Source organism: Delphinus delphis, chromosome 2, assembly GCF_949987515.2.
Source record: "Delphinus delphis chromosome 2, mDelDel1.2, whole genome shotgun sequence".
Taxonomy (NCBI): Eukaryota; Metazoa; Chordata; class Mammalia; order Artiodactyla; family Delphinidae; genus Delphinus; species Delphinus delphis.
The window spans coordinates 139,651,315-139,674,660 of NC_082684.1; the positions used below are offsets into that span (position 1 = coordinate 139,651,315).

General features: G+C 39.9%; 2 protein-coding genes across 7 annotated transcripts in view; one reads left to right on the top strand and one right to left on the bottom strand.

The window, feature by feature from the left end:
- LACTB (lactamase beta) overlaps positions 1–23,346 on the bottom strand; it is a 62,515-nt gene that overhangs the window by 25,399 nt on the left and 13,770 nt on the right. Inside the window, exons 6-12 of one of the 6 annotated variants that reach the window (XM_069540474.1) lie at positions 22,388–22,478; positions 20,040–20,168; positions 16,731–16,942; positions 14,597–14,703; positions 4,653–4,759; positions 3,025–3,946; positions 2,538–2,711 (exon numbers count right to left, since the gene is read on the bottom strand). In XM_069540474.1, coding sequence (XP_069396575.1) covers positions 16,844–16,942; positions 20,040–20,168; positions 22,388–22,478 — 319 coding nt within the window. In that variant the 3' untranslated portion in view covers positions 2,538–2,711; positions 3,025–3,946; positions 4,653–4,759; positions 14,597–14,703; positions 16,731–16,843. Of the gene's footprint in view, positions 1–2,537; positions 2,712–3,024; positions 3,947–4,652; positions 4,760–14,596; positions 14,704–16,730; positions 16,943–18,514; positions 20,169–20,193; positions 22,479–23,346 lie in introns of those variants that run through there. The other 5 variants (XM_060005831.1, XM_069540475.1, XM_060005832.1 and 2 more) reach the window with 5 other exon arrangements.
- On the top strand, positions 9,700–14,427 carry RPS27L (ribosomal protein S27 like). The gene is made up of 4 exons (XM_060005833.1): positions 9,700–10,003; positions 10,894–11,002; positions 11,966–12,076; positions 13,191–14,427. The coding sequence occupies exons 1-4, from the start codon at positions 9,998–10,000 to the stop codon at positions 13,217–13,219; spliced, it is 255 nt and encodes an 84-aa protein (XP_059861816.1). The 5' UTR covers positions 9,700–9,997; the 3' UTR covers positions 13,220–14,427.

Genomic DNA, 23,346 nt, shown 5'->3' on the forward strand with positions numbered 1-23,346 from the left:
TAGCCAGAGAGATGAGATGATGAGAGCCAGAGACCTGATGATCAAGACCAGCAAGATGGTGCTGGGACAGCTCACATGGCTACTGAGCCTGGATGTTCTGAATTATTAATGATGTTTCTCTCTCTGTATTTTTCCCGCTTTCTACCTTTAAGCAAAAGTAGCCTGGAGTTCTTCCTGGACTTTGCTTTTGAAATTTTTAAGCCCTCCAGAGAACTCTCAACCTTGGCTCCTCTTGGAATCACCTGGGGAGTTTTTAAAACACTGCCACCTGGGTCCCACCCCCAAATACTCTAATTGACCTAGGGTGCTCCTTCGGTGATTCTCATGAGCAATCAAGTTTGAGTATCATTGACTTAAAGGGTTCCTTGACACGATAAGAGAGAATGAAATTTGCCAGAGTGAACAAAGTATCTTGGAGAAACAGGAGAGCTGGGGAACTTCCCTGCTCCAATCTAGAGAAATAGTCTTGACTTGCTACCCTGGAGTAGTAGGGATCTGGGTCGGGCTTCCCCACAGCCCCATGGGGGAGGTAGGAAGACTCCAGAGAGAGTGGCTGTGTGGTGGCCAGGGCTTCTCACACTGGGATATACACACAGATCACAGGGGATCTTGTTAAAATGTAGGTTCTGACTCAGTAGGTCTGGATGGGGCCTGAGAGTCTGCATTTCCAAAAAGTTCCTAGGTGATCCCAATGCTGCTGGTCCACAAACTGGCAAAGATCTGCATAGCCAAGACCTAGGCCATCTACCTTAAGATTCTCGTATCCATCTAAAGCAACAGATAGGAGGAGCCATGACCTGTCAAACCTGAAGGGTTCCACAGACAGGGACAGTAGACATCTGTGCAGTGACCTGGTTAGACTGACAACCGAGAAGCAGATGGACCCCATCTGCAAAGCCTTCTAGACTAAAAGGGGAACATATCCTGTCAGGGGGTACTGGCAGATCACAGATGACCCATTCAAAAGGGGTCTAGAAACCAGAGGGCAAGAGAAGCCAGCTGATACGGCCCATCAAAGTCAGCCTCCCGGGCATAGAGCAGGGCGAAGGATGGGCACAGACCTGGTGGGGGACACATACAGGAAACTTAGCACAATCCTCAAGAATGAGGTGAAGTGTTCGCCAGGCCAGCTATCTTAGTCTGTTTGGGCTGCTATAACAAAATACTATGGACTGGGTAGTTTAAACACTAGACATTTATTTCTTACAGTTCTGGAGGCTGGGAAGTCCAAGATCCAGGCATCAACAGACTTGGTGTCTAGTGAGAGCCTGCTTCTTGGTTTATAGATGGCATACTTCTGTGTCCTTACACGACAGAAGGAGTGAGGGAGCTCTCTGGGGCCTCTTTGGGGCATGAATTCTATAATGGAGTAGGACCCTATGGGGCCTTCCCGGAACAGACCCCCCCACCCACTCAATGTCCTCCCCGCCCTCTTGTTTGTAGAAAAGCTGTAGTCTCCCAGGCCTCCGCTGAGTCACAAAAGCCTGCCTCAAGAATTAATGATTGAAAGGATGTGAATATGTAATGACAAAACTAGCAGTTGGGCCAGGAGAACTGCTAAGAATTTAAACAGTCAAACAGCCATATGGCAGTCACAGAATTTTTAGTTCCTCCCTGAAGTACCTGAATAACAATATCTGATGCACATTTCCTGAGTTGTTTTACAGATGCTAAAATCGCCACCAAATGGAAGAAGTTAACTATTTGATGACCATAAGCACTTAGCCCCCAGACCTACTGGAGCCTAAGGACTGGTAATGTTGATCCCTGTGACCCCACCCTGTTACCTCACCATCAACCACAACTCTTCGATTCACACACCCTGTGACTCCCCTCCCTCACCTTGCCTTTAAAAATGCTTCCTTGAGGGGCTTCCCCGGTGGCGCAGTGGTTGAGAGTGCGCCTGCCAATGCAGGGGACACGGGTTCGTGCCCGGGTCTGGGAAGATCCCACATGCCGCGGAGCGGGCTCCGTGAGCCATGGCCGCTGAGCCTGCGCTTCCGGAGCCTGCGCTTCCGGAGCCTGCGCTTCCGGAGCCTGCGCTTCCGGAGCCTGCGCTTCCGGAGCCTGCGCTCCGCAACGGGAGAGGCCACAGCAGTGAGAGGCCCGCGTACCGCGAAAAAAAAAAAATGCTTCCTTGAAACCCACTGAGGAGTTCAGGTCTTTTGAGCACAAGTGGCCTGTTCTCCTTGCTCAGCCCAGCAATAAACCTTTCTTTGCTCTCATCCCAACTCCAGCATTTCAGTTTGTTTGGCCTCACTGCGTGTCGGGCACACGAACTTGGGTTTGACAACAATTCCAACATGAGGGCTCCATCCTAATGACCTAATCACCTCCCAAAGGCCCCACCCTCCAATACTATCACATTGGGGGTTAGGATTCAACATATGAATTTTGTGGGGGACGCAAACATTTGGTCTATAGTACCAGCCCAATGGGGGCTCAGCCTCAGTCAGAAATTAAGTTGGTATGGAAAATAAAGAAAATGACACCAGCGTTTGCATCTGAGACTCTTACCCCTTAAGATTGGAGCTTACCTGAAGTGTCAAGGATCCTCATGAGTGGCAGATGAATCGCAACCCGAACAGCAGAGCTCTGGGGATAATATTTGTGAACCTGTTGGAGAGCTGATGTGCAGAGAAGAGGTGGGTTTCAGAAGTTGCTGCTGCTTTCAGGAATGTGTTGAGAATAAGCCACACATGCTTTGCAACCTGCCAACAGGTGGACAATAGAAGGAAGAGAAAAAGAATGCTGCCTTGTTAAAGTTTTCCTGAAAATGTGGATTTCTTTGAGCTTCTCAGAAAAATACTTAGAAAGGCAGGGGTAAGAAAAGTTAACTTTAGGGCCCCACCTCACACCCTGAATTTCTTAAACATCAAGACTAAACTAAACCTCTGACCATCTTTCTGGGAAAAGAAGGGCACAAGCCTGAGGAACTCCAACCTAGGGGAAAGTGGCTAACTGACCTATTTAGAACTGGTTTTGGCCGGTTTGAAGTTTAGCATCAGTGGGTTCCTGGCTTACCCTGAACACCTGTGAGTTTTCCCAGCGTCTGAAGTTTGGCAAAGGAGGAAGGGGGTGGAAATGGCCGCACACTTAAGGTGAAGTGCTGAAAAGGAGGGTTCAGCAGCACCTTCTCAGACCTGGCCAGATAGAACAGCTGGAAAGTCTCTGGTTGCAGAGAGCGGGGGCTACTCTTCGTTAAGGTGCGCCGGCTTCTCATTGCGGTGGCTTCTCTTGTTGTGGAGTACGGGCTCTAGATGCGTGGGCTTCAGTAGTTGTGGCATATGGGCTCAGTAGTGGTGGCTCGAGGGCTCTAGAGTGCAGGCTCAGTAGCTGTGGCGCACGGGCTTAGTTGCTCTGTGGCATGTGGGATCTTCCCAGACCAGGGCTCGAACCCATGTCCTCTGCGTTGGCAGGCGGATTCTTAACCACTACGCCACCAGGGAAGTCCCCAGCACACAGAATTTCAACTGGCACTTCTCAGTCCTTTGGGAAGCCTAGCAGGAGCTCCTTGTGCAGGCCTGAGAGTAGGCTGCCAAGGCAAAGGGACTCTGTGTCCCTGCACCTGCCTGCATGTCCCTTTATCTGCCATCAGTGCAAGGGCCTGGGGACATGTTACAAGAAACTGAGCTTTGGACGAGGAGGCAGAGTTATAAATAGAGTCCAGGTCTTCTTGACCTTGAGTTTTATTTCTCACACTATTACAGTGTCTCAGAAGTTGAAGGCTTTTGACAATGTGACTGTACTGGGCATTGGTTAAGTAACTGAAGCAATAACTAGGCCTGATGATTAGAAATTGTTCTGAGACCTACTACACATCAAGTGCCAAAATAAATTCCAGGTTAGGGAGTTCTGTGGTGGGCTAGTGGTTAGGATTCTAGGCTTTCACTTCCATGGCCCACGTTCAATCCCTGGTTGGAGAACTGAAATCCTGCAAGCTGAGCTGCAAGGCAAGAAAAAAAATTCCAGGTTAATTAAAAAGTTAAAGAATAAATACTACAACAAAAGAATTAAAAGAAAGCATAGGCAAATATTTAGCTGATCCTAAGGGGGCCAAGGCCTGTCTAAACACAATAGCAAAAAGGAAAAAAATTATAGATTTGAAATATATATAAATTCCTCTATGATTAAAAAATTGCCAAAATTTAATAGGAAAAAAGTTGGGAAAATATTTGCAGTATTTATGACCAGTGGTTAATATCGTTAATCTAGAAGGATACATAAAGAAATAGATGATCATCTCACTTTAGAAGTGCTAATGGCCAATAAGCATTTGAAAAATATTAATGAAGACAACAGTGAAACATGATAAAAAATGTTTTGCGATGGTTAATTTTATGTGTATTTTACTACAATAAAAAATGGGGGCTTCCCTGGTGGCGCAGTGGTTGAGGGTCCACCTGCTGATGCAGGGGACATGGGTTCGTGTCCCGGTCTGGGAAGATCCCACATGCTGCGGAGCGGCTGGGCCCGTGAGCCATGGCCGCTGGGCCTGCACGTCCAGAGCCTGTGCTCCGCAGCAGGAGAGGCCACAACAGTGAGAGGCCCACGTACTGCAAAAAAAAAAAAAAAAAAAAGGGATGGAAAAGGATATAGTTATGTGCAAAGAATTGAAATCTTAGGTAGGAAGAAGAGATTAAAGAGCTTACAGGAAAGTGAATTTCCTTTAATACTCAGTCTTATCCCTGCATGTGTTTGGAGACTTTCCAGAGAGTAGTTCCCAAACTCTAGTAGATGGTGAAGTATTTTTACTGCTCTATGGGGAAATGAGAAGACAGCATAGTCAGCTTTTCCAAAAGTTAAACATTTTCAGTGTTTACCATGAGCGTAGTCTTTCACACCTGTTTGTTATTACAGGCTTTTTTTTTTTGTAATTTGTAGTGATAGTGTAAGATAATTTTTTGAGAAAGAGAATGTGTATGGGTCTCTAAAATGTCTGCATCTGGCTCACAAGAGGGCTGACAACACAACGTTCTCCCTCAAATTAGGGGAAGACAGTGACAAGTCCAGACACTTGCAAACAACTACTCTCAATTTTCATGGAAGACTTACAGCAAAGTTTCATTTACTATTCCATAATACATGATATTATGACAAAATACCATTTACTTCTTTTGGATTGACTGAGACAGGGAAAAACTTAATATCCAGTATTGTCAAGGTTGTGAAGAAAGGGGCATTCTCAGACATTTACATCTGGATTGTAAATTGGTTTGACTTTTCCGGAGGGTAATTTGGCAGTTTATATTATAAATCTTAAAATGTGCATAACTTTTGACTCAGCAATTCCTTTTTAGGAATATCCTAAGGATGATCAAGGATGGACACCAAGACTTATCTACAAGAATGTTTACTATAGCGTTATTTTAATAGTGAAAAATTGTGGGGATGGAGTATTGAGTGTTATATTTGACAGATTTGGGCGGTGGGTAGAGGGGTATTCATTATTGTATTAATTTTCTGTTGTTGCTCTAACAAATTACTACATAAAGTTAGTGGCTTAAAACAACACAAATTTATGTGCAACATCATGGATGGACCTTGAGCACCTTATGCTAAGTGAGATAAGCCAGACAGAGAAAGACAAGTACTGTATATTATATGTAGAATCTAAAAAAATCAAACTTGTAAAAAATACCCCAAGAAACAGAGTAAAATGGTGGTTACCAAGGAATGGGAAGTGGGGGGTAAGATTGATGGTGTTTAAGGGTACAAACTTGTAACGAGTACTAAAATAGCCATAAAGATTTTTTTTAACATCTTTATTGGAGTGTAATTGCTTTACAATGTTGTGTAGTTTCTGCTGTATAACAAAGTGAATCAGCTATATGCATACATATATCCCCATATACCCTCCCTCTTGTGCCTCCCTGCCACCCTCATCCCACCCCTCTAGGTGGTCACAAAGCACCAAGCTGATCTCCCCGAATGATGCAGCTGCTTCCCACTAGCTATCTATTTTACATTTGGTAGTGTATATAAGTCCATGCCATTCTCTCACTTCATCCCAGCTTACCCTTCCTCCTCCCCGTGTCCTCAAGTCCATTCTCTACGTCTGTGTTTTTATTCCTGTCCTGCCCCTAGGTTCATCAGAACCATTTTTTCTTTAGATTCAATATATATGAGTTAGCATGTAGTATTTGTTTTTCTCTTCCTGACTTACTTCACTTTGTATGACAGGTTCTAGGTCCATCCTCCTCACTACAAATAATTCAATTTCATTTCTTTTTATGACTAATATTCCATTGTATGTATGTGCCACATCTTCTTTATCCATTCATCTGTGGATGGACACTTAGGTTGCTTCCAGGTCCTGGCTATTGTAAAGAGTGCTGCAATGAACATTGTGGTATGTGACACATTTTGAATTATGGTTTTCTCAGGGTATATGCCCAGTAGTGGGATTGCTGGGTCATACGGTAGTTCTATTCTTAGTTTTTTAAGGAACCTCCATACTGTTCTCCATAGCAGCTGTATCAATTTACATTCCCACCAACAGTACAAGAGGGTTCCCTTTTCTCCACACCCTCTCCAGCATTTATTGTTTATAGATTTTTTGATGATGGCCATTCTGACTGGTGTGAGGTGATACCTCATTGTAGTTTTGATTTGCATTTCTCTAGTGATTAGTGATGTTGAGCATCTTTTCATGTGTTTGTTGGCAATCTGTATATCTTCTTTGGAGAAATGTCTATTTAGGTCTTCTGCACATTTTTGGATTGGGTTGTTTTTTTGATATTGAGCTGCATGAGCTGCTTGTATATTTTGGAGATTAATCCTTTGTCAGTTGCTTCATTTGCAAATATTTTCTCCTATTCTGAGGGTTGTCTTTTCATCTTTTTTTATGGTTTCCTTTGCTGTGCAAAAGCTTTTGTTTCATTAGGTCCTATTTGTTTATTTTTGTTTTTACTTCCATTTCTCTAGGAGGTGGGTCAAAAAGGATTTTGTTGTGATTGATGTCACAGAGTGTTCTGCCTATGTTTTCCTCTAAGAGTTTTATAGTGCCTGGCCTTACATTTAGGTCTTTAATCCATTTTGAGTTTATTTTTTGGTATGGTATTAGAGAGTGTTCTAATTTCATTCTTTTACATGTAACTGTCCAGTTTTCCCAGCACCACTTATGGAAGAGGCTGGCTTTTCTTCATTGTATATTCTTGCCTCCTTTATCAAAAATAATGTGACCATATGGGCGTGGGTTTACCTCTGGGCTTTCTATCCTGTTCCATTGATCTATATTTTTGTTTTTGTGCCAATACCATACTTAGCATACTGTCTTGATTACTGTAGCTTTGTGGTAGAGTCTGAAGTCTGGGGGCCTGATTCCTCCAGCTCCGTTTTTCTTTCTCAAGATTTCTTTGGCTATTTGGGGTCTTTTGTATTTCCATACAAATTGTGCATTTTGTTCTAGTTCTGTGAAAAATGCCAGTGGTAGTTTGATAGGGATTGCATTGAATCTGTAGATTGCTTTGGGTAGTAGAGTCATTTTCACAATGTTGATTCTTCCAATCCAAGAACATGGTATATCTCTCCATCTGTTTGTATCATCTTTAATTTCTTTCATCAGTGTCTTATAGTTTTCTGCACACAGGTCGTTTGTCTCCCTAGGTAGGATTATTCCTAGGTATTTTATTCTTTTTGTTGCAGTGGTAAATGGGAGTGTTTCCTTAATTTTTCTTTCAGATTTTTCATCATAGTGTATAAAGAGTTAATATACAGTTTATTGAACATAGAATATTGTAAGAATGTAATGTGATAATTATTGTTACAATGGCAACCATATTACATAAATGTATCAGAGTAACACATGTATACCTTAAATTTATACAATGTGACGTCAACTGTATTCAAAAAAATAAATAAATGTTAAAAATAGATAAAACAACACAAATTTGTTATCTTACAGTTCTGTAGTTCAAAGTCTGACCTGGGTCTCACTGGGAGAAAAATGGAGGTGCTGGCAGGGCTGTGTTCCTTCTGGAGGTTCTAGGGGAAAGTCCATTTCCTTGTCTTTTCCAGCTTCTAGAGGCTGCCTGCAATCCTTGGCTCACCATCCCCTTCTTCCATCTTCAAAGCCAACAACATGGCATCTCTCAGGCTCTTCTTTCATCACCACATGTCTCTCTCTTTCTTTCTCTTCCACTTTTAAGGATAATCCAGGATAATTTTCCTAGTTTAAAGCCAGCTAATTAGCAATCTTATTCCCACCTGCTATATAACTACAGGTCCTGGGGATTAAGAAGTCTTTGGGGGCCATGATTCTGCATACACAATTGTATTATTCCATATACTTATCTGTCTGAAAGTATATAATATTAATATTTTAAATATTAAGTATTTAAAACCCAGCTGTAATGTCTATTTTACTTTATTTTTTTTCCAGACAGAATTTTTATTTTATTTATTTATTTATTATTTTTGGCTGTGTTGGGTCTTTGTTGCTGCATGTGGGCTTTCTCTAGTTGCCACTACTGGGGGCTACTCTTCCTTGTGGTGCACGGGCTTCTCATTGTGGTGGCTTCTCTTGTTGCGGAGCACGGGCTCCATGTGCATGGGCTTCAGTAGTTGTGGCATGCGGGCTCAGTAGTTGTGGCTTGCAGGCTCTAGAGCTCAGGCTCAGTAGTTGTGGCGCATGGGCTTAGTTGCTCCATGGCAGGTGGGATCTTCCTGGACCAGGGCTCGAACCTGTGTCCCCTGCATTGGCAGGTAGATTCTTAACCACTGCACCACCAGGGAAGTCCCCCTAATGTCTATTATAGTGTATGGATGAAATAAGGACATATATTCACAGGATGAATGCTATGTGCCCATTAAAAGTCATAGTGTAGGAGAACATGTAGTAACATCGAGTGATTTTCATTATACAGTAAGTTGTGGGGGGAGGGGATCAAATCTATAAAAGAATATGTACAAGATGATACCAATTATGTAATACCAAAACCCAAAACAAACCTACATGCAAGTGAATAAAAAAAAGTCTGGAATGATAAAGGTCAGAATATTAATAATGCTTATCTCTGGATGGTGATTTAAATTTTCTTCTGTTTTTCTGCATTTTCCAAAATGTACATTACACATGTACTATGTTTTCGAAGAGAAATAAAAATCGATCTAGAACGTCTATCTAGGACAATTTTCTGATGAAGCGTCTCCTTGATTTCTTAGCTTTTGACCACACGCACTCACAGGATGGTCCTCTTCATCAAAAATATTTCAAGTCTGGCCATCGGCGACACTCGCTGTTTTTTTCATGCTCCAGCTGTCTGCTCTGGAAAGTGTGACCCACGGAGGACAGCAAGGAGCCACACGATGAACTAAGCACGGCAACGAATCGCTGCTTCTTAAAAACTTTTTTCAAGGCCAAGCAAACCCAAGGCACAGCTACATCCCGCGAAGAACTTAATAACCGGTACCGGTACCTTGGAAGCAGGAGGCGCAAGTAAACGAGCTTCTTTCATAATCTCGCTAGCACGTGTTAATGGTTTTAATTAATAATATTGTTTTTAATACATAAAAGAACAGAGGCATCACCCGTGTGCCCGCCCGCAGGGCAGCCGAGAGCGGAAGGCTTGGCGGCGGGACCTACGACAAGTGACCAAGCGTGCCCAGCCGGGTCCGCTCTGCAGCGGTGCCGGCGCTCCCGAAGCCCGAGGGGGCTTCCCATCCGGGCGTGCACCGCCTGAGCCCGGCCCCAGGAACCACTTGCCCAGGGCGAAACCCTGGGGACGGCGGCCTTAGCCCAGGAGCCCGTTAGGTTCGCGGGCTTTGGAACTCGAATGGGCAAGGGGCTCGGCACCTCCCCTCGCCCGCCGCCCGCGGATCCCGGCCGGAGCCAGCCCTCACCACAGAGAGGAGCGCCTAGAGTCAACGGGCCCGCCGCTCCGCTCCTCCCAGCCTCCTCTATCCCGGAAGTTGACGCCGCGCTCCCGGTCGCGTGCTGCTTGCTTGGGGTGTCGCCTTAGAGATCTGCACGGGCTGGGCTTGCGAAAGGATCAACATGCCTGTGAGTTGTTTACTTTCGGGCTTCGCGTTTGTGTCTGCCTTCTCTGTAGGCCGAGGGGCCCCAGGGGCGGGCTAGCTCGATGGCTCCGCGGGCCCCCGGGGCTCCCGGCCGAACGCGGCTCGGCGGCTCGGATCCCGCGGCTCTTTCGCGCGTGGTGGACTTGTTGGGACTTGCCCGGCGGCGCGGCAAGTCGGGCCCTGCCTGGGCGTGGAGCCGTTGGGACTGCACCCGGCGCCGCCCTGGGTGCAGTCTGGAGTCCATGGCTGGGAGGGGACAGCTCCCCGGGTACCTTAGTCAGCCCTCCTGGGTTTCGGTGGGAACCCGCGAGGCTGTGACCGTTGAAGTCTTCTTGCACTCCTTTTGCTTCGTGGGTCTTGCCCCCTGTGCCTTCTCTCGGAAGCGATTTCCTACTTGTTTCCTTTTTGAAAACTGTCTTCGCAGTTGCCTTACAAATTATCAAGGACCGTCTCGCGTCAGCCACTTAAAAGAGTTCTTATCAGATGTTGAACCCTGGGGGCAGAAATCACCTCGGTGTTGGCATTCGCCGGGTCTACCTCAGCGACTTGTACTCTCAGCGGGTCCAGGGTCCGGATCACGTTCTTACTTAGCACCACAGTTTTATTTTCACTGGCGACTGTTATTAGTTAAGAAGAACGGAGCTAACCTTACCACATGTTTCCTGATCGTTCCCCTTAACCGGAACTTGGAGAACACAAGCATTATAAAAAGTGTTGATGAAAGTTAACAGGCTTTAAAATAAGTAACATCTAAAGTGTTGTCTCTGCTGAATATGACTGTTATTCCTATTTTTGTATGTATATTTCACATATGGTTAAATCGGCCAGAGTTGTGGTGTCATTCTAGTAGTAATAATATGCTTTTTTATTCAGTTGGCTAGAGATTTACTGCATCCTTCCTTGGAAGAGGAAAAGAAAAAACATAAAAAGAAACGGCTGGTTCAAAGTCCAAATTCTTATTTTATGGATGTAAAATGTCCAGGTAAAATTTCAAACTTTAACTCCTTTCCTAAGGAAAATTTCTATAAGGATTACTTACAGAATTTCTGTAAGGGTTACTCATAGTGTGTTGTTACGTTTCGATATTAGGACCCGAAGTGGGATTACAGAATTGGAATGTCATAAGGGTTATTTCCATAATAAACCACTTTAGAAACATTTGGGTGGTGGGGGTGTGTGTGTGTGAAGATGGGACTCCACAGGGGACATGACATTGGACTTATTAAGTCTTTAAGCTGTTCAGATGATAAGTTTTCTTTTTCACGATGCAATGAAAAGTATATTGATTCTTCAGTGTAAAGCTGCGGGGTCCGGTATGGTGGTCATTAGCCATATGTGGCTACTGAGTTCTTGCAATGTGGCTAGTCAAAATGGAAAAATTCTTTCTCATTCTTTTTTTCTTGAGGTATAATTGACATAAAACATTATATTAGTTTCCGGTGTGTGATCTCATGATTCATATTTGTATATATTGGGAAATGATCACCACAATAAGTCTAGTTAATATCTGTCACCATACATAGTTACAAAATTTTTTTTCTTGTGATAAGAACTTTTAAGATATACTCTCTTAGCAACTTTAAAATATTCAATATGGTATTATTGACTATAGTCACCATGCTGTATCTTTTTTTTTATGCTGTATCTTTAAGTGTGAAATATACACCAGATTTTGAAGATGTAGCATTGAAAACAAAAAGGCTTTGATTATACGGTGAAATAATAATACTTTGGAAATACTGAGGTTCAATAGAATATATTATTAATTTCACTTTAAAAAAAAAAACTTGTTTTTAATGTGGCTACTAGAGAAGTTTGTTACATATATGGTTTGCTACTGCACAGCACTGAAGTTCCTAATCTTTTACAGGGTCTTTACTAGAAATATGTTGAACAGGTACTGTGTTTTTTTCTGCTTTTCACTTTTAACACTTCCCTTTTTCAGGCTGCTACAAGATTACCACGGTTTTCAGCCATGCTCAGACAGTGGTGCTTTGTGTAGGTTGTTCAACCGTGTTGTGCCAGCCGACAGGAGGAAAGGCCAGACTCACAGAAGGTAAATCATTTGGCATTTTCTAACCCAGTGATCAGATTTTATGATTTTAAAATCTCTCTCTTTACTAAAAATCAGTTTAAAAGAAATCTTAAATTCATAATTACCAAAATAATTTTTATCTTTTATTGCTCTTTTAGTAAAGAGTGCCCTGTTCAATTAGATAAGTTTGTACTCTTGACCTTGTAAAGAATTGCTTTATCTATTATTTTTCTTAGTTTAGAGCACCTGATTCTGTTGTATTTAGTCAGTTTGCTTAACTTGGAATGTTAGACATAAATCAGAATGGAGCAAAAGAATAAATACATAAGATATCTAAAAACATAGGATTTAAAAATTTCTCCTGTAAATATTTTGTTTCAAATGTACTTGGTACATATGATTTAAGATAGTTTTAATCATTGCTAGCTAAGCAACAGATAACTATATGAAAATGTCAGAGGTTTGATTTCTCTGAGCAACTTATGATTAATATAGTCTAATTTTAATTCTTTCACTTTTGTGAAGAAAAAATAATACATATGTATATAATTTTCCATAGTAGTACTTAGAGATTTACAGTTCAATAGTGATATTTGAAATTTGCTTGTGGTATTTTGAGGAGCTGTGAATTCCATGTTATTCTCATTGGAAGAGTTATAAGTGGATTGCCAATAAATCCAAGATCTATTTGGTGTCACTTTGTGAGATCTAACTGAAATTAACACAATATTTAAATGCAGTATTGCTCTTAAAAATGTACTTGCAAGATTGCCAAAACCTTTATATCATGCCATGATTTTAGAACTTTGTGTCCATGTGCCGACAGATGATTAAAAGGGTGCATCTGTACCAGAATTTTCCTAAAAGATCTGAAATGAACTCTAATCAGAATTATTTTCTTGAACTCCATTATAACATTTGAGAACAGAGAGTGACAGCCACATCAGAGTAAATTCAAATATAAAAGATATCTTTTAGCAAATTTCTGGTATAAAAAAATAAATAACCTATATATGACTATTACTCTAGTATTTCTAAAACTTAAGCTTTTATGTAAAAAGTATTTTTTGTCATTAAAACTGTACCAAAGATAGAATAGACTTGTGTTTAATATGCTCTTGTGATTCCTTTGCAGGGTGTTCATTTAGAAGAAAGCAACACTAATGATCCACACAACTTCCTGAATTTGTGTTCTATCACAGAAAGCCTTATCAGTTCAGTAATTCCAGTTAATCTACCAAGATAATGTAATTATGTTTAATTTTGTAAGGTATACAACAGTGCTCTCCTATTTTGCTGTCAGTTTTTCAATAAAGTTTTGATTATGGGCAAACTTCTTTTTTTCAAGTATGTGTTAATGTACTATACATTTATATATGCTGTGTATATGAATTTGGTTTAAACATTTTTAAAAGGGTATTCTGATTAGTTTGTGTCTCACTTCAGGAGTAGAAACTTTAAATATTTGATTTTCAGTCCTTTTCCAAATTTCTGTGAGGGGGCTAAATGATTACAAATGGAAAGAAGTTCACTATTTATTAATTCTAAATATAGTTTTGGTATTGTAACTATGGAAACATTTATAGAAGTACATATTTAATGCAGTAATAATCACTGGATTTATATGCCCATAACATACTGTATATTTTAGTACAGTAACTGCAGCTGGGGTCTGAGTTATAGAAAGCTCTTTTTGGGGCAGAAAATTTGAGAGGAGGAATCAGGAGTAGCATGATTTACCCAGGATGTTCTAGCAGGGGGCAGTAGATGGTATTGAATTCTCTGGTCCAGACAGGTGAGCACTCCTGACTGAAAAATGTGTTGAGTGGTTCTGTTATCTCATTGTCACTTTTATGGTTTATGAAGTGGCCCTCGGGAGTTAGGGGGTAGAGTGTATCTTTCCCTCTCTAGCACCTATATGACTGCTCGTTAGATTGGGAAGATAACTGCTTCTCTTTTACCTGTTACCTTTAAGGCAGGCACTGAAGACAGTCATTTCCTATCAAGAGGTGTTCCTACATATATACACCCCCAATCCGAGAGACTGATCCTTTAACATACTGATTGGTATATCAGAGGAATGTTGCATGAGAACTGAAGAACTATGGAAAGTTTGGAGCGTATTTAATATATGGAGAAATAAATAACTCAGAGCTTCCCAAACTTTCTTGGTTTATGGCATCTTTAGTCTCAGTAATTTTTTCATGGAGTGCCCTGGCCAAAAGAAATACCTAACAGTTAAATTTATTAAGTAGTTAGGTTCTAGCAACTGTAGTAGCCATTTGAAAAAAAAGAACACATAAATTAAAAGCAAAGTGATAATTTTTACCTCATTCTTAAATTACCTACTAATGGAATGAGTGTGCCTTTTGGGCACTGCAGTTTCTCAAAATTGGGATCATGTTGGACACTGCCATCCTCATTTTTTTTCACATTGATTTTTGCATAGTACTAGCTTTTTATCACAGCAATGGCTCAAAACTCAGCTTCACAAAGATACATCATCAAAGGGAATGTGGTGCTATCTAATGTAACAATTACCTGGAACTAGAAGTTTGCATGGTATCCAAAAGATGTCAAGTATCAATGTTTCTCCCATGATGCTCCAAGCCACCTCAGCTTGCACAGTTTAGGAACCTTGGGAAAATCTGTGGTAAATAAGGAGCAAATTCCTGAAAATGTTCTTGGAAATAGTATTGGAAGAAAGTATTGTACTTTAAAGAACCTATCTAAGGATTAATTTAAAGAGATATTTGGCACTGGGAACTGAATGGTATATTAAGTTTTACTTCATTATTAATCTAAACATATTACTGGGTTTGAAAAATGCTCAGTAGAAAACACTCAGACTTTTCCAAACTTCAAGGTTTGCCACATACATTATTTACTGAATTTTTTTCTTTAATACTATTATTTATATTGTCTTCATTGAGCAGGCTCAGCGGCCATGCCTCACGGGCCCAGCCACTCCGCGGCATGTGGGATCTTCCTGGACCGGGGCACGAACCCGTGTCCCCTGCATCGGTAGGCGGACTCTCAACCACTGCACCACCAGGGAAGCCCTGTAGACATGTTTTAAATTCTCTTGGGTATATACTTAGGAGTGGAATTGCTAGGTCATACAGTAACTCTGTATTTAGCTTGTTGAGGAACTGCCTGTTTTCCAAAGCAGCTGCACTATTTTACATTCCTACTAGCAATGCACAAGCATTCCAATTTCCTACATCCTTGCCAATACTTGCTATTGTCTATTTTTTTTATTATAGCCATCTTAGTGTGTGTGAAGAGTTATCTCATTAGGGTTTGATGTGTATTTCCCTGATGACTAATGATGTTGACCATATTTAAATGTGCTTATTGGCTATTTGTGTATCTTCTTTGGAGAAATGTCTATTCAGATCCTTTGCCCATCGTTAACTGGGTTGCCTTTTTATTTTTGAGTTGTAAGAGTTCTTACGTATTTTAGATACAAATCCTTTATATATATGGTTTGCAAATATTTTCTCCCATTCTGTAGGTTGTCTTTTCACCTTTTGTCCTTAGAAACACAAACATTTTAAATTTTTATGAAGTCTAATTTATCTAATTAGATATGGAAAACAGTATGGAGTTTCCTTAAAAAACTAAAAATAGAGTTACCATTTGATCCAACAATCCCACACCTGGGCATATATTGATATCTGGAGAAAACCATAATTCGAAAGGATACATGTACCCCAATATTCATAGCAGACCTATACCAGGTTGACTGTTATTTTCTTACCTAGCAAATCCTCACATTAGAAAAAAATTAGGGAGACTAGTCCTGTCCGATTTAGTTAAAAGCCTACATTTTACATTTTTCTTAGGGAAGCAGGTTTAGTTTCGCTTATTCTACAGGAACAGAATACTGGAGCTGCCACTGCCTTCTGGACCCAGAGCTCAGGAGACGCCAGCTTCAGCCCTGGTCGATATTTTGTGTTTGTATTCTGAAGTCCATGAGTGTCTTTTTCATTTTTTCATTTCACATTTTATATATCATGCTATGTATATAAGAGAGGGGGTGTGTAAAAGCATGACTCTACTGTGCCATCTTTGTCTTTAATTTGCATATTAATAACAAAACTTGTGTATTTTTTATTTGCAGCCAGATTTACTAATTAAAATCCCAATTACATGTTTATTCAGTTTATGTCACTTAACTTTTTTATTTTTGCTAAGCGCTCCATCTATAAAATTGCATGCCACTAACTGTCCTTTTATTGCGTCTGTAAATTTTTAGAGATGCTTTTTTTATGGGAAGACAAGATAATTTTAGAACAGGCTTTTGAGTCAGATATGCCTGGATTTGAAATGAGTTCTAATGGTTAACGCTTGTGTGACTTTGGGCAAAATAAGTACAATAATTTCTATTTAATCAGGTTGTTTTGAAGATAACATATATAAAGTGCTTAGCACAATGCCTGACACATAGTAAGTACTCTGTTAATAGTATTCTTTTAAATAAAAAAGGATCCTTTGTATTCAAAATCAAGCACTTTCAAGTTCTGTTTTTTTCTTCCAAATTATTTACCCACTTCATTACCACACTGGAGCATAGTTGTGTTAACTATTGCTGCAAAGGAAGTCACCCCAAAATTTAGTGGCTTAAAATAATGACGACATTCTTTTTCATGATTCTGTGGGTTGGTCTTACCTGGGCTCACTCATGCATGGAGGCTCAACTGGACTGGAAGGTCCAAGATGGCTTCAGTCACATGTCTGGTACTGGCCGTCAGTTGGGTTATCCAGTAAGGTAGTCTGGTTTCCTTACGTGGCCGTCTTGGGGGCAGTGTTCTTGGAGGGTGAAGATGCAAGTTTGATGGCCTCTTGAAGCCTAAGTGCTGGAACTTGTGAAACATCATTTCCCTGGGTCAAAGCAAGTCACAAGGTCACCTCTGGTTCAAGGGAGTGGAGAAATAGACACCACCTCTGGTTGAGAAGAGAGGCAAAATCACATTGCAAAGGAGCATGCACAATGGAATGGGAGGAATTTGTGGCTATTAAAATTTTTACCACATGTTGGGAGAACTCCAATATTTATCAAGGTTATTCATTCTCTAACCCATGAACATGTCCACAATCAATTCTTAAAGAAATGCTGTATTCATTTCCCTATTCTGGATGAGCACAGAATATAAGTGGGAAATTTACATTAGAGGAAATCCAGATGGCCAATGAACATATGAAAATAGGTCTAACTTCACTAACAATAGGTAAATGCAAGTAAAAACAACCAGATACCATTTCCCATCCATTGCATAGTCAAAAATTGAAAGTCAGTGTTGTCATATAAACAACAGAATTAGGTTCAACCATATAAAATTGTTTATATTCATGCATTTTTGAGGTAGAAAAACTGCAATTTCATACGGTCAAAGGATGTTCCTTATAGCACTGCATATAATAGTAAAAAAAAAATCCATCAATAAGAAAATGGATAGTATAATGTGATATAGTCATACAGTGTAATATTTCATAGCAGTTAAACTGAATTTATATTTACCAACTTGACCAGATCACAAAACAATGTTAAATTTAAAAGGAGAGTGTAGAAAACATCTATACTATGGTGCTATTTGTGTAAATGTAAATAATACAATTTAATACTATATCAGATATGAATATATATACTTGGCTGTGAAAGTATTAAATAAGGGACTGGAAGGATATACCCCAACTCCTGACAGCAGATTCCTGCAGGGCAAAAGGAGTGGGACTTTGGGTGGTGGTTCTAGGGGTCTTCAGCTTTATCTATTATGTTTTATCTATTAGTATTTTTTAAAATATTTATTTATTTGGTTGCACCGGGTCTTAGTCGCAGCACGTGGGCTCCTTAGCTGTGGCATGCAAACTCTTAGTTGTGGCATGCATGTGGGATCTAGTTCCTGGACCAGGACACGGAGTCTTAACCACTGCACCACCAGGGAAGTCCCTAGTATTTTTTAAATGAAGAAAATTTGACTAAATGTTAACATTTTAAATTCTGGGTATTGGGATTATATGGGTATTTGCCATGTGAACCTTTTGTGCTTTCTAGTATTTTTTTTTCTTTTCACAAAATAAAAGATCAATTAGCTATTCTGGTATCCTCTAAGAAACAGAACTCAGACTATTTGAACCTGAATCAATAGCAAATAACAATATAATTCTTTAAGCCTATAGTTATGAAAATGTAACTGTAAAATCCTAAAAGGTTACAAGGTGAGGTTATTATTCTATAAAAGTAATCTTTTTTCTTTATAAAATGCAACAATGAACTCTAACCCATCTCTGTTTTTTCTATTAAAAATTACAAAGGCATATTTCCATAATCTCAGCTTTCAAATCTGGGGTAGAATTTTAAACTTTTGTATTCTGTGATAGGAAGGTAAAGCAAATCATTTGTTGTCAATAATCACCTTGACAAGTTGTAAATTTCAGAAAAAAAAAAAAGAACTAAAACACAAGAAATTTGTGTCAAGTTCTCTTGTGTTCTTTTCCCTAATATTAAGGATCAGCCACACCAGAATTACCACTTTGGAAGATGTAGAAATTTATCAATGCTGTTTCTAACAATATTAAGTAAGAAAATAAGTTATCATAGCAAATAGGAACTCCATCTGAGGTCTGTGAACCCCTGATGTTTGTACATTGGTTCATTTTCTGAGAAGACTGCCAGCTCTTCTCCGAGCTTCAACAAGAATTTAAAAGGTGAAAAACCAGTCTAAAGCAAGTACCCTGCTCATAATGCACATTCACTAACTTCACAGGGCTCTTCACACTTCGTGGTTCTTCCCGCACAGACAGTTCAGTCACGCTGCACTTCTCCCGGACACCCAGACAATGCTCTTCCCTCCTCTCCCAATGTAAATGTCACCTCCTTGGCAGCTCCAAGCAGTTCGCTCTGTGGTCTGTGCTAAGGTTCAAAGCTCACATTGATATCACATGATCAAACTAAAAACAGGTATCTGCCAATATCAGAAGTATTTTTTTAATTGCCATTAATTTGATTTGCTTTTAGTCACAATATTTAATGTTTAAAATTTAATAACATTAAAGGAAGGCATTTTATATTTATCAAAGACAGCATGGATTGAAAAATTTGACAAATATGAATAGAAGACCTAAAGGTCAGGAGAAGCCAGAAAGAAATAAGGAGATGAAATGCATCTGTTGTAGGGAGCTGCTTTCGCTGTACTTTGACCCCTCAGAAATATCCATCTACTTACCTTCACAGATCAAAGTGGAGTGAAGAAACAGGCTGAGAGCTCAGAACTATAGAAAAGCCCTCTTTTATTAGACTGTATAAAAACTTTGATTTCTTTTTGAATTTTCCTGAATTCAGTCTCCAATATTCGTCATCTATGGCTGTTACACAGTATTTTCCAGTACCTCAACACTACAATAAGCCATCCATGGAGCCAGTCTCCAAGATAGTTCCCAATGAACCCTATCCTCTGGTATTTAGCCTTTGTGTAGCCTTCTCCCACATTGAATCAGGGTGGGTCTGTGTGACCAGTAGAATTTGGCATAGGTGATAGTGTATGACCTCCAAGGGTAGATTATGAAAGACATTGTGGCTTTTGCCTTGTTTCTCTCTTTAATCATTCAATCTGAGGGAAGCCATAGGACAGTCAAGCAGACCTATGGAGAAGTCCATGAAGTGAGACATTGAGACCTGTTCCCAAAAGCCAGCAAGTAACAGAAGCCTCTTGCCTATAGCCACATGGGTGAACTATCTTGGAATGAGATCCTCTAGCCTCAGTCAAGCCTTCAGGTGACTGAAACTCCTGCTGACATCTTGCCTGCAGCCACAGGAGAGACCCTGAGCTAGAACTATTCAGCTAAACTGCTCCCAGAACTTATGAAACAGAGAATTTGTGAGATGGGGTAGTTTGTTATGCAGCAATAGATAATTAACGCTCATTACACTAAATAAAAGAAGCCAGACACAGAAGGCCACATATTATATGATTCTACTTACATGAAACATCCATAAGAGGCAAATCCAAAGAGACAGAGAGTAGATTGGTGGTTGCCAGGGCCCGGGAGTAGACAGGAATGCAGAGCAAATATTAATGGGTATAGGATTTCTTTTTTGGGTGAAGATGTTCTGGAATTGAATGGGTACACAATCTTGTGATTATACTAAAACCACTAAATTGTACAGTACACTTTAAAGGTTGAATTTTAAGGTATGTGAATTGTGAATTCTATGTGAAATTACCTATTTTTTTACATTACAGACTTTGATACCTGGAAGTGGAGTGCAGCTGTAACAAACACCTGAAACGTGGGGGTGAATTTGGAAGAGGACAGTAAACAGAAGTTGAAAGGACTTTGAAAAGAGTGTCAGTGAAAGCCTGAGGAACCCTGAAGAAACTGTTTGGAAGTATGGTGGCCTTTGAGGAGGCTGCAGGCATGGACTTAAAGGAGAGTAAGGAAAAATGTTACTGGAAATTGGAGGAAAGAGGATTATTGTTCTCCAGTGGCAGAACGTTTAGCAACACTGTTGCCTGCAAGACCACAGAAAGTAGAAAATATGCCTAATGAACTGGGTGAATCTAGCTGAGATTTCCAGACACAGTGTTGACTCTTGGCTTCTTCTTGTTGCTTATGCTAAAAAGAAGGAGAGAGAGAAGCTAAAGGAAGGACTACTAAACAAAAATGAATCAATAATTGATGGTTTGGAAAGTTCCCAGACTCCCCAGATGGCAAAAGATGCTAAGATTAGGAAACAATTTCAAAGCAAAGATAAAATTTACAGTACTTCCAGGAAAAAAACAGTCTAAAGACAAAGTTGAGGGTATGACTATAAAACCCTTTATGACTGTGGAAAGAACCAAGATGGTGCCTCGAAAGCTATTTAAACAATAGGCCTTAATAGAAGCTTAACAGTGTTTTCTCCAATTGTCTCAGCAGAATTCTAAGTTAGAGAGGGGTATATTTTGAAGAGATTTGGGGGTATGGCTTCTTTTTATTAGCATGAACCTCAATGAGATTAGCAAGAACCTCAATGGGACTCACAAAGTTTTTAAAAATTATATTAGCAGGAAGACTGTTAACTTAGACTGAAAGGAGAGTACAAAAGAGCCCTTTGGACCCTCAAACTTGTACAAGCAGAAAGCAGGCTGAGAAAGCCACTCAGATGCAAACACATATTGCCTCTCATGAAAAAAACAGTAACTCAGAGGGCAGAACTAAGAGCTCTGAGAACACAGCCAGGAGCCAAGAATTATTCTCAAGCCTTGAGTACTAATCAAGCAGCTGCCAACCTGTGTCTGGTTGGATGTGGGGAACAAATAACATCTTCAGTTCACAGGTCTTAGGATCTGTGAGTGAATGAGCCATTTGGCAAGGATTTCCTCCAGGACCAGAGAAGTCTTTAGAAGACTACAACATCTTATCTGAAACCGCATTACAGACCCTGGTGCCAGACCCACCCAACCAATCTACTCCTAAATTCCTGAGCCTCAGAAACCATGGGATAATAAATATGTGTTCTTTTAAGATGCAATAGATAATTAATATACCATTTCTCATAATCTTGTTTCTGCTGTCATATTAAAAGAACAATATTATGAGGTTCCTGTCAAATGAGATTTTCTCTATACTATACATTTAAAAAGTACATTTTTATCAGAATGTTTTATTTCAAGAATTAACACTTTTTTCAAAAAGTAAAAATATAGTTACTTCCCTGAGTATAAAGAATTCATCTTACAATAAAAGGCAATTACAAAATTAAGCAATTAGAGGTACATAATTCTCTGCATTCAATTATACTCTATTACAAATTTATTCTTTAAAATCTCATGTATTTGGGGACTTTAATGTTTCAAAAAAACAAACAAAAACAAAATCATAACGGCTCGTTTTGCACCTGTGATGTTAAGGCATGTCTGATCTGTCTTTATCAAATTCCAGAGCAATCTTTAAAGCAGTGTTGTTGAGGCCAACAGATTGCATGTTACATATGATAGAAACAACTGTTCCTCTTGGGGGAAACTTGTTATTTATAGCTTCTGCATCCAGTTCTTCAGGAAGGACCAGTAGGACACTACTGGCACCCACTGCACCTCCAGTGTGTGAGGCATAATGCCGTTGCTTCCTACAAGAACCATATGTTTGCTTCTTTTCCACAACACCCCATGCCATTGCATATTTACCCTCTTTATCCCAAGACATCTCTGTGTTAGGCACTGGTGTCCAAATCATAAGCATTGTTTCTGGTTTGAGATATCCAGGTAAAAGATTTTCATTTGAGTTCTTAAACAGCCCGACTTGGTAACCATACAGCATTGCATTCCCAAATTTCAGAAGGTCACCTACTGTAGACAGAAATCCACCACCAGCCCATTTATAGGAGTTATCCACGTAAGGTGTGTTGACAAGACGTCTCTTTTTATTGTAAACATAAAATCTAAAATGAAATAAGAATAGTCATTAAAAATTTGATAGTCTATTATTGACTTTATACATGAAGACGAATAGGAAAATGTATACATAAGACAGATTGTATTTCACTGTAGTGAACATACTTTCTCAGAAACTAACCACTAATTTTCAGTATGAAAATGAAACAGAGATAAGTGAGTAATTAAAGTATAGAAAGTGGGTTGTTTTTTCTATTGGCAAGGCTTGCCCATGCTAAGTGTATCAAACTTCTAATACCTGTAAAAAATGTACTGATTAGTACTACACATGCTATTTTCCCCGTGCACATGCAGAAACACCTAATGTTTGGTAGACATTTTCAGTCCCTGGGCTCAATGAATCATGTGCCACATGTAAATTTTATAACTGAAAATGTATATATGGGGATGTTCAGAAATAAGATTAATATTTGTAAGGAGACTATTTCTCCTGGTTAAAAATACATAGAGATACTGTGTATAATGATGTGATGTGGTACTTTCTTGGTGTAGTGGAAGAAGCAGGAGTTAGCAAATCTCAGTTTGAATTCCAACTCTCACCCTTACTGGCTATGCTTATTTGATTTGATTAACAAACACTTATACCAGCGGTCCCCAACCTTTGTGGCACCAGGGACCGGTTTCACGGAAGACAATTTTTCCACGGACCGGGGTGGAGGGGGGATGGTTTGGGGATGAATTAAGCACATTACATTTATTGTGCAATTTATTTCTATTATTATTACATTGTAATATATAATAATTATATGACTCACCATAATGCAGAATCAGTAGGAGCCCTGAGCGTGTTTTCACTTGTCACTCACTGATAGGTTTTTTTTTTTTTTTTTTTTTTTTTTTTTTGCGGTACTCGGG

What these genes read in the sequence shown, in the direction of transcription:
- RPS27L (XM_060005833.1), top strand. An exon ending in TATGGATGTAAAATGTCCAG is followed by an intron (nt 11,003 to 11,965) that starts GTAAAATTTCAA and finishes TCCCTTTTTCAG; the next exon opens with GCTGCTACAAGATTACCACG. An exon ending in AAAGGCCAGACTCACAGAAG is followed by an intron (nt 12,077 to 13,190) that starts GTAAATCATTTG and finishes ATTCCTTTGCAG; the next exon opens with GGTGTTCATTTAGAAGAAAG.